This window comes from Bactrocera tryoni, chromosome 1 (assembly GCF_016617805.1).
Source record: "Bactrocera tryoni isolate S06 chromosome 1, CSIRO_BtryS06_freeze2, whole genome shotgun sequence".
NCBI lineage: Eukaryota > Metazoa > Arthropoda > Insecta > Diptera > Tephritidae > Bactrocera > Bactrocera tryoni.
The window spans coordinates 81,750,833-81,761,200 of NC_052499.1; the positions used below are offsets into that span (position 1 = coordinate 81,750,833).

The following is a 10,368-nucleotide window of genomic DNA, read 5'->3' on the forward strand; positions in this document are numbered from 1 at the left end:
CTAATTCCTACTAGTATATAATATATATATATTTCAATATTATATTTATATTGTCGCCTTCTAGGTAATCCCACCAGATCCCACACACTTATTCCAACGATTTTCTAGTTCTCGAAACACTTTTCACAAGCACTAAAATGATCTTGAGCTCCTTCAGCAAATTTTGTTTTATCGACTGAAAACGGGTTCCATAGACTGGCAGTTTCAGTTTGGAGAACAAGAAAAAAATCACACGAAGCCAAAACTGGTGAACACGGTGATTGATCTATGGTATTCATTGCGTTTTTGTTCGGCTATTGTTCGGCTAAAGTTGAGTTATTTGTAGTTCTTTGCGATCTCGTAATTCGATTAATCAGCTATTATGCATTTGTTGCTTTAACTCTTTTGTTAGAATTTAATTATCCGTCTCCAATAACTTTTTTAGAACTTTATCATAGCCTAAAGTTTTTTAAACACTCTTAAGGAGAAACCGTGTAAATTATTATTCATACTCCAAATATTTAATTTTAAAACGTCAGTTCTTGCAAACTAGTTGGTCAGCATTCATTCGCTTTGAGCCAACCGCTCACATCAAGCATTTATTCATATAAGTATAATACGCTTAGCTAAAAGAAGCTCTCCGCACTGAATTTGTATGAGCAAATTGTCGCTTAAATGGCGTAAGTTAATAGCTCCACGTTTTTTATTTCCTCTTTGTCTGCGATCCATCGATTTTATTTGTATAAAAGACACATTCGGTTAGTCTTCAAATCAGTTCAACTCCGTTTTCGGTATTTATAGCAACCAATTCAATCAAAACAAACAATAATGGCTTTCAAAGTAAGGATTTTCATCGATAATAAATATTAGGATGCATTTTATTTCACCCATAAAAGTGATATAGAAGACCTAAAAATTGGATTATAGTGACTATGAAGCTAATGTATCTCTTTTTCGTAGTTCATCGCCTTCTTCGCTCTCTGCGTCGCTGCCGCCAGCGCCGGCGTCATCGCACCAGCTGCTCCATTGGCCGCCGTTGCCGCCGCACCATTGGCTGTCGCCGCCCGCGTTGAGGAATACGACCCACATCCACAATACACTTACGGCTATGATGTGAAAGATGCTCTCTCCGGTGACTCGAAGACCGCTGTGGAAACCCGTGATGGTGATATCGTTCAAGGTCAATACTCTCTGAATGATGCTGATGGTTACCGTCGTATCGTGGACTACACCTCCGACCCAATCAACGGTTTCAACGCTGTTGTCCGTCGTGAACCTTTGGTTGCTCCCGTTGTTGCTGCCGCTGCTCCAGTGGTTGCTGCTCCAGCCCCAGTCGTCAGAGCTGCTGCTTACGCCGCACCAGTAGTCGCTGCTCCTGCTCCAGTTGCCGCTGCTTTCGCTGCTCCATCTCCCATCGTCGCCAGACCAGCAGTAGTTAAAACCCAATTCGCTTCTCCACTCATCTCTTATGCCTATTAGAGAAGGTCGACGGAACATTTCCCATTAGTTGCTAAATACATATGACTACGAACTGAGAATAAAGTCTAAAAATATACATATATAATCGAAATATAGTTTCTTATTTATTGACCGTGTATATACATATGTATATATGCTTGGAAATAATTGAAAAAATGATTTGCGGAAGATATCATGCACATCTTTACAGCATCGTGTGATGTACTAATCAGATATAAATGACAAATATCACAATTAAAAGCCACATTCTTTAATAAGTGTTGGAGTACAAAATTAAAAGAAATCTAAGCACATGTGGTTCAAATGGAAAGCTATAATATAATATAGTGGTCCAGCCTTGCTTTATCAATATGATTCCAGCAGTCCGAGAGCACATTTGCTTGAAATCGTAACCTTAAAATAGAAATGCATATCAACAATATTCAACATCTTCAAAAATGTGAGGTTGTCGTCTATATCCAAAAGAAATAATTTCAACGAATCCTTCGATATACACACCAAAGGTTACAAATGGTTACAGCGTGACGATAATTTAGACACATTTCACCCGTTGAGAGCTAAATTTAAAAATTTAACATTCTTCGCCCAAAACTTGTTCAATAATTGTTTTAAAATTCAACACGATTTTTTAATTGCCCCATGATACGAGCAATTATGTATGAATATTGACAAATTTTGCTAAAGGCAGTTGAAATATTGGCGCATGGTTCGAGGTTAAAATATTATTTTTCGAGTCCCATATGGATCGACAGTTTATTGAAACTTATTTCTCGATGAGGCCATCTATGGACCTGGGGTTCCTCTAGTAATATTTCAAGTATGGTAACGAAGGTCTAAGTTGTGGAACATTAGAACATTAAATACTTCAGCAATTTTTAAGAATTAAATGGACTTGGGAAAAAAGTCATTAGCAGATTTCTGTATCGATTGCGATTATTTTGTAGAACATAAGCTCCAGTCATAAGTCTCTAGGTTGCATAGAATCTTTAATATATCATATATTGGTTAATATCCGAAAAACTGAATGAATTAACGATAAATTTCGAAATTTAATCTATTTTTTCCGTGAAACCTCGCCAGAGTATCAGGCATACAGATATATTATACATTGAGATTATATTTGGTACCCATTATGTATTTATCTTGATTATCTAAAACATAGTTTATAGAAAGGCCTTATACAATATGTTAGGTTAGAAAAGTTTTGGTTAAGTTCTATGGATGATCTTCACGATGAGAATCGCACTTGAACTGTATGCAGTCCTTTGTAAAGCCATAAAAATATGCCCTGCAATAAGAACTTTTAAGTCGAAAAACGCCCGGAGATTACATTACAAATCTCCTTAAGCATTTTATTTCTATTCCCAGCTCACCGGAATGTCTGAAAAAGTGAGTTCAATGTGTTCGCCAGTTAGAATCCTTAAAACTAGAGAAAGGCTAACCCTGCTGAGGACGTAGAGCTCACTACACCTCTTGCGACCTACTTTTAGCCAAAAGAGACCGCCTAAGAATGAATGATAGTATTATCATGAAGGGGCATGATCTCGTTGATATTCTTTAGCTAGCCCTGAACGCGCGGTTAATGAACTCAAAACTAGTATCGCCGCCCTACTATAAGAGCAGATACTCTATTCTCTGAAAGAGACTATAACCCATGGACTTGAAATAACGCTAAGTTATTCAGAAAGTCTGAAACTAATGTTGATGGATAATTTCCCAAAGTAATAATAATTCCGTGAAAAAGCTCACTGCCACCACCCACATCTCCCCGATCGAGTTTACTTTGGCATGATCTCCAATATCCAGTGTAAAGTCAAGTTATACAAAAATTAATTAAGTGTTTAGCACATGTTCATTTAGAATTCCTGTTTTTCTAAGTTTGAGAACAACTTTCCCGACGCCTATTGTGCCCTTGAATACTTGGGTGTTGGTGTGGACCTTAGTACACCAAACTGATCAGCGCCGACCTTTGAACGCTCGCGAGTTTCTTAGGAAGTATGTTTGTTTCTAGCGGTCTCCACAATACAACGATGCCGTAGAACATAATGAGCATAATTATGCTGTCGTAGAACCAAACCATTATTTTCGGTGAAAGACCTCTCGTTTTACTAAGGACTTCTCGGCAGCAACAAGGTAAGCAATGCTTTCATTCCTCACTTTTCGGCTATATGTAGCTTCCATAAAAGCTTTCTATCTAGGATGAGCCAAAATTATTACATGTACTTCACCATAACTATATACTGAATGCGAATGCGAATGTTTCCCAACTGAGGTAAAAGTGCCTACGGGAAAATGTATCACGTAAAGATTAAAACCAGTTTTACTTGTGTTAATGACGAGGTGGACGCTGAGGTATCCTTGTGATAGCTCATACACGGTATTTGACAAAATGTGCTACATCATTTGCTTTGGTACCCGTCAATCGAGCTCCTCGTGTTTTTTTAGCAGGTCGTTGATGTATAAAGAAAAGTTGGAGCTTTCCACGTCTCGACGAACGCTACTCAACTGCTTTACGAAACGCAGTGTTGGAGATTTTAAAAAATTAATTAATTGCGAACAGTTCTAATCTTCAAAAATTTCACAAAACTACAAAGATAATGAACATAGACAATTTGTCTTAATACTCAATTATTTAATTTTAAAACGTCACTTTTTGCACACTCATTAATTCGCTGATAAGCCAAACGCCCTCAACAAGTATTTACTCACATATTACGCTAAGCTTAAAGAAGCTCTCCGCAATGAATTTGTATGTCGCTTAAATGGCGCAAGTTAATAGCTCCACGTTTTTTATTTCCTCTTTGTCGTCGAACCATCGATTTTATTTGTATAAAAGACACATTCGGTTAGTCTTCAAATCAGTTCAATTCCATTTTCGGTATTTGTAGCAACCAAATCAAACAAACCAAACAACAATGGCTTTCAAAGTAAGGATTTTCATAGATACCAAATATTAGGATACCTTTTATTTTACTCATAAATGTGATATTGAATACTTAAAAATTGGATTACAGTGACTTATAAGCTAATGTATCTCTTCTTCGTAGTTCATCGCCTTCTTCGCTCTCTGCGTCGCTGCCGCCAGCGCCGGTGTCATCGCACCAGCTGCTCCATTGGCCGCCGTTGCCGCCGCACCTTTGGCTGTCGCCGCCCGCGTTGAGGAATACGATCCACATCCACAATACACTTACGGCTATGACGTGAAAGATGCTCTCTCCGGTGACTCGAAGACCGCTGTGGAAACCCGTGATGGTGGTTTCGTTCAAGGTCAATACTCTCTGAATGACGCTGATGGTTACCGTCGTATTGTGGACTACACCTCTGATCCAATCAACGGTTTCAACGCTGTTGTCCGTCGTGAACCTTTGGTTGCTCCTATTGTTGCTGCCGCTGCTCCAGTGGTTGCTGCTCCAGCGCCCGTCGTCAGAACCGCTGCTTTCGCCGCACCAGTTGTAGCTGCCCCTGCTCCAGTTGCCACTGCCTTGGCCGCTCCATCTCCTCTCGTCGCGGGACCAGCAGTAGTGAAGACCCAATTCGCATCACCACTCATCTCTTACGCCTATTAGAGAAGGTCGACGGAACATTTGCCATTAGTTGAGAATAAAGTCTAAATATACATAATATAATTGAAACAGAGCTTTTTATTTATTGGTTGTAGTAGCTTATTTACTAAGCAATAATTAGCAAAATTGCGATTATGAAGTCCAGCAGTCAAAACGAATTTGTATTTGACAGCACCAAAACCTCGCAATAAAACCTAACAAAAAGGCTGTAACTAACATAAACGGACTTATTATTGAGAAAACATAGCTTTTAGATTTTTTTTTAGAAAATTATTTTCTATATGAGTTTAAAAGACATAAACGAATACGAAATTTCAATGAAAGGATAATTTTGTATCACATACGTCACTAGTTTTAAGTGTTCTTTATACCCCGAACAGGCTATGTATATTAAGTTTGCCACAACGTTTGTAACACCCTGAAAGAAAGGTCGAAGATCTAATAAAATATATACTTATATGTAAATGATCTTGAACTTAGTCGAATTAGCCATGTCTCTGCATTTGTATATATGCGAACTAGTTCCTCACTTTTTGAGAAACCAACGAGATATTTTAATTATTTAAACTGGCCTATCAATCTTTTTTGTACCCTTTTATGATAAAAAAGCACTCGGAAATTGTAATTAATTTCCCCGGGTAAATGATATTTCTAAAAAATTCGTTTTGCTAAGCTGGCAAGACTGTCCTTAATTAACAGGGTTTTCAATAGCTACACTATGAAAGTAGACCAATAGGGACAGCAAGCGACGCCATATATTTTCCCGCTCTTTCGACATTTCTCTTCAGTAAAGTTTGCCATTTCATCATGGAAAGATATACGATCCAACAACGAGTCGAAATTATTAAAATTACTACCAAAATTCGGAGTCAGTGACCTCAACTTTAAGAGCACTACGAGATCTAGAATTGAAAGTCTAGTGGGAAAATATTTACAGGCACAGTACAATTGTTACCGATATCAATTGAGGAACACCCAAATCAATCTCTCACACGTCGTTCTCAAACGTTGGGCATCTCTGTAACGTCGTTGCGGCAAATTTTGCGATAAGATCTTGAACTACATCCTTACAAGATGAAATTAACGCAAGATCTGAAACCGCTTGACCACCAGAATCGTCGTATGTTCGTGAATTGGGCTGAGCAACAACTTGAAAATTAACCGGATTTTCATCGAAAAATAATCTTTAGCGACGAGGCTCGCTACCGCTCAATGATAACCGAATTGGATGATATGGACTTGGACAATAGGTGGTTCTACTGGACGGCGCCACAAGCGTGCCGATGGCCATGCAAAAGAAGCGAGTTCCAAACATAATGGCATCAAATGTACTTTCACAAGAATAAAGAACTTCATTGATATCCCAAACGGTTTTTGTTTTATTTAAAAACAACCTTTATAGCGCTCTTATTGAAAAACTCATTACTATGCCAAATATGAGCGCGACTTATCAACCAGTTTTTTTACAGCAACTGCTTAAGGCGGTTGACCTCAGTAGTGCGTTGCGATTTTTACAATGGATAAACATATCGAACAAAGAATTTGTCTCAAATTTTGTATTTCTACAAAGCTTTCAAAGATGCTCGAGAGATCGTTGCAGTCATGCTTCGGTCTGGACGACCTTCGACCTCTTCAATATTAAAAAAGTGAAGGAAATGTTGCTTTGTAGCCGAATTTGGCTCCGTGTGAATTTTTAATTTTTCTTGTTGCTCACACTGAAATTGCCGTTCTTTGGAAACCATTTTCAGTCGATCGAAGAGATATAGCAAAATTCGCTGAAGGAAATGACGGTCATCTCAAAAAGTGCTTATTAAAATGTTTTGAGGACTGGAAAAATCGTTGGCATAGGTGAATTATATTTGCTGGGGACTACTTTGAAGGCGACAAATTAAATATTGATCAATAATTAAATATTTTGCGTTTTATTTACAATTCCCGAGAACTTTTTTGTCACAATATTTTATATAATAAATGCACCACAAACCAATAACATGATTTAACTATTGGACGAACCAAATCGGACCCTAAAAACTTTTGGCCGTATCATATTTCGGATAAATAAAAATACAGCTTTCGGTATTAAACTTCACAGAATACTCTTCAGAAAAATTTTTCCTAACTTGATTTTCAAAATTCCACCGAATTGTAGCAATGGAAGATAGATTTTGGTTCAACAAGTTTGGGCACTATAACCAAATTTCATCTGATTTTAATTTATTTAAATTATTTAAATAGGGTAAAGTTTGTTTCAAAAAAAAAAAAAATCGGAAATAGGTGGCAACTATATCAAAGATCGATAAACTTTAAGCTATGTATGTATATAATAAATACTTAACTTTTGAGTCGAAATGAAGCGGGCAAACAACACACCACAACTTTATTAGTATTAACGAACTTACATTACCACACACATATACTATAAATTTGCTTTTATGGTGAACAATGTAACGAACGTAAGCCCTTAAGTACATTGTTTAAATTAAAAAATCTGAAAATTCTCAAAAATATAAGCTTTTCATTTATTCTAAAGCAAGAAACATAACAACAATACCCACATAGCCCAAATAAATGAAAATCTGTAATTAGATGGATATTATTGACCAAGGGTGTCATACAACAATGTCACCATAATTACAATTAACATAAACACTCAGCTCGCAAATATGTGGCTAGCCTTCATTAGCTTCAAGCCAACCGCCCTCAGCAAGCATTCGTTCACACATGTTATTACGCTTGGCTTAAAGAAGCTCTCCGCAATGAATTTGTATGAGCAAATTGTCGCTTAAATGGCGTAAGTTAATAGCTCCACGTTTTTTATTTCCTCTTTGTCTGCGATCCATCGATTTTATTTGTATAAAAGACACATTCGGTTAGTCTTCAAATCAGTTCAGTTCCATTTTCGGTATTTGTAGCAACCAATTCAATCAAACCAAACAACAATGGCATTCAAAGTAAGGATTTTCATCCATACCAAATATTAGAATACCTTTTATTTTACTCATAAATGTGATATTGAAGACTTAAAAATTGGATTACTGTGACTTATAAGCTAATGTATCTCTTCTTCGTAGTTCATCGCCTTCTTCGCTCTCTGCGTCGCTGCCGCCAGTGCCGGTGTCATCGCACCAGCTGCTCCATTGGCCGCCGTTGCCGCCGCACCTTTGGCTGTCGCCGCCCGCGTTGAGGAATACGACCCTCATCCACAATACACCTACGGCTATGATGTGAAAGATGCTCTCTCCGGTGACTCGAAAACCGCTGTGGAAACCCGTGATGGTGGTTTCGTTCAAGGCCAATACTCTCTGAATGACGCTGATGGTTACCGTCGTATTGTGGACTACACCTCCGACCCAATCAACGGTTTCAACGCTGTTGTTCGTCGTGAACCTTTGGTTGCTCCCGTCGTTGCCGCTGCTCCAGTTGTTGCTGCTCCAGCCCCAGTCGTCAGAGCCGCTCCTTTCGCCGCACCAGTAGTCGCTGCCCCTGCTCCAGTTGCCGCTGCTTTCGCCGCTCCAGCTCCCCTCGTCGCCGGACCAGCTGTAGTGAAGACCCAATTCGCTTCTCCACTCATCTCATACGCCTACTAGAGAAGGTCGACGGAACATTTGCCATTAGTTGTTAATCATGAATACGAACTGTGAATAAATTATAAACATAACAAACCAAATTTTTGTTAAAGAAAATGGATATAACGGTAGTGCTTACATAAGTATAAATGTTAAAATTCTAGGAGTAGTGCAATTCCAGTAACTTAGTTACCCCGATCAGCCGATTATTTGCAGACAGAGCAGAAGAGTAAACATTCCACAGTCGAGTTAGTTGATTCATCACAGTCTATAGAGATATACAATAGGGTGGGTCAAAAGAAACGAAAATTCTTCTTCGCTTGGTTTCGTAGACACCTCTATGAAAACTCTTCAAGTTTCAACCGTTAATATCTTTTAAACGGTTTGGCTTACGATTAAATCAAGAGAGATCATTTTATAAAGTATTCAATTTAATACAAAATCGATGAAATAAGATGTTTCTTCAAGAAGTTGGAAACGAGATATGAATTTTTCTAACTGATAATTAGAAAAAATAGAAAAATGTAAGGCGGAGGACCTTCCCGTCAAAATTAAGAGCTCATACTTGGAGTGATATTCGTAGATACTTACTTTCTAAGAACCGTTTTTTTTCAGAATACCAAGTGAAAAAATAATTTTCGACCCACCCTAATAAACATATGATATGATATCTTTTAGAATTCACACATAACCATTATAACAGTGAAAATAGAAAATTATTGCCTTCGGATCTTTTCGTTTATTTGTTTTCTTGTGCCATGTTTAGTCGAATACGACATTTTAGTAAACATAAGAAACATGCGGAGCTGTGAAAGATGTCTTGACCACGGCTGGATGAGCTTCTGTATGAATGGCGTGATGCGTAATGACAGCCGGCGAAGTCTTCAGCAAGGTGGCAGCAGCTGGGGCCGCATGGACAAAATGAGTGGCTGGCGACAAATGCACAGCGGCAGCTGGAGCGTGGTGTATGACGGCGTGGGTGGCTGGAGCGTGATGAAGCAAAGTTGGTGCAGCATATGCGCGGTAGTAAGTAGGCGATACAACTGGTGTAACGTAGGATTTCTGTGTCAACTGTTCATACTTCGGAGCAATTGGAACTGGTAGATTAGGTAAACTGACAGGGCTGGCGGGTTGTGGCTGAGCATTCTCAATTTTGGGTTGTGGCAAAATCTGCGGTGCTGACGGCACTGGAGCCAAGAGCTTGGCAGGCTCGCTCAGCAGTTCGCGACGTACAGTGGCCTTGAAACCGTTCACAGCATCAGCGGTATACTCGACAGTGCGTTGATAGCCATCAGCCTCTTGAAGCGAGTATTGTCCTCTGACCACATCACCATCGCGCTGCTCCGATTGGGACTTAATGTCGCCAGTTAGCGCGTCCTGCACATCATAATTGAAGCTGTAGCTGGGGTAGGCGTCATATTCATCGTTCTTTTCTTCAGCTGCATTTACAACAACAGCAACAATAGTCAGGGCAATGAAGCAATAGCAATTTATTTTGAATGCCATTATGACGTCTTTAAGAATGTTTGTGGATTTATTGTTTAAATAATGCAACACTATAATGCAAGCACAGTTGGAGCTGAACTGATGAACTTACAAACGGTATCAAGCAATTTATAGTGTTTTCGCTATGCCCTTATCAACCTATTTTCACTCTTGACCCAATGCCACAATCAAAGGAACAATTACCAGGCTGTAAGCGCATGTGGCAAGGTCAGCGCATGCAAAAGGCTGCAACCTGACATTGAGCGCGCGCGTGTGCGTGTGTGTGTGTGTGTTTT

The 10,368-nt window shown here is 38.9% G+C and overlaps 4 protein-coding genes across 4 annotated transcripts; 3 read left to right on the top strand and 1 right to left on the bottom strand.

Moving 5' to 3' along the window:
- Positions 1-807: 807 nt before the first annotated feature.
- Positions 808-1,458, top strand: LOC120766359 (larval cuticle protein A2B-like). Its single transcript, XM_040091788.1, has 2 exons — positions 808-819; positions 940-1,458. Exons 1-2 carry the CDS (start codon positions 808-810, stop codon positions 1,456-1,458), a joined length of 531 nt encoding a protein of 176 aa, XP_039947722.1.
- Positions 1,459-4,373: 2,915 nt separating this feature from the next.
- LOC120766358 (larval cuticle protein A2B-like) lies at positions 4,374-5,024 on the top strand. The gene is made up of 2 exons (XM_040091787.1): positions 4,374-4,385; positions 4,506-5,024. Exons 1-2 carry the CDS (start codon positions 4,374-4,376, stop codon positions 5,022-5,024), a joined length of 531 nt encoding a protein of 176 aa, XP_039947721.1.
- Positions 5,025-7,960: 2,936 nt separating this feature from the next.
- On the top strand, positions 7,961-8,608 carry LOC120766360 (larval cuticle protein A2B-like). Its single transcript, XM_040091789.1, has 2 exons — positions 7,961-7,972; positions 8,093-8,608. Exons 1-2 carry the CDS (start codon positions 7,961-7,963, stop codon positions 8,606-8,608), a joined length of 528 nt encoding a protein of 175 aa, XP_039947723.1.
- A 759-nt stretch (positions 8,609-9,367) lies between these two features.
- Positions 9,368-10,093, bottom strand: LOC120778305 (pupal cuticle protein Edg-84A-like). Its single transcript, XM_040110128.1, has one exon. It carries the CDS (start codon positions 10,091-10,093, stop codon positions 9,368-9,370), a length of 726 nt encoding a protein of 241 aa, XP_039966062.1.
- Positions 10,094-10,368: the final 275 nt, after the last annotated feature.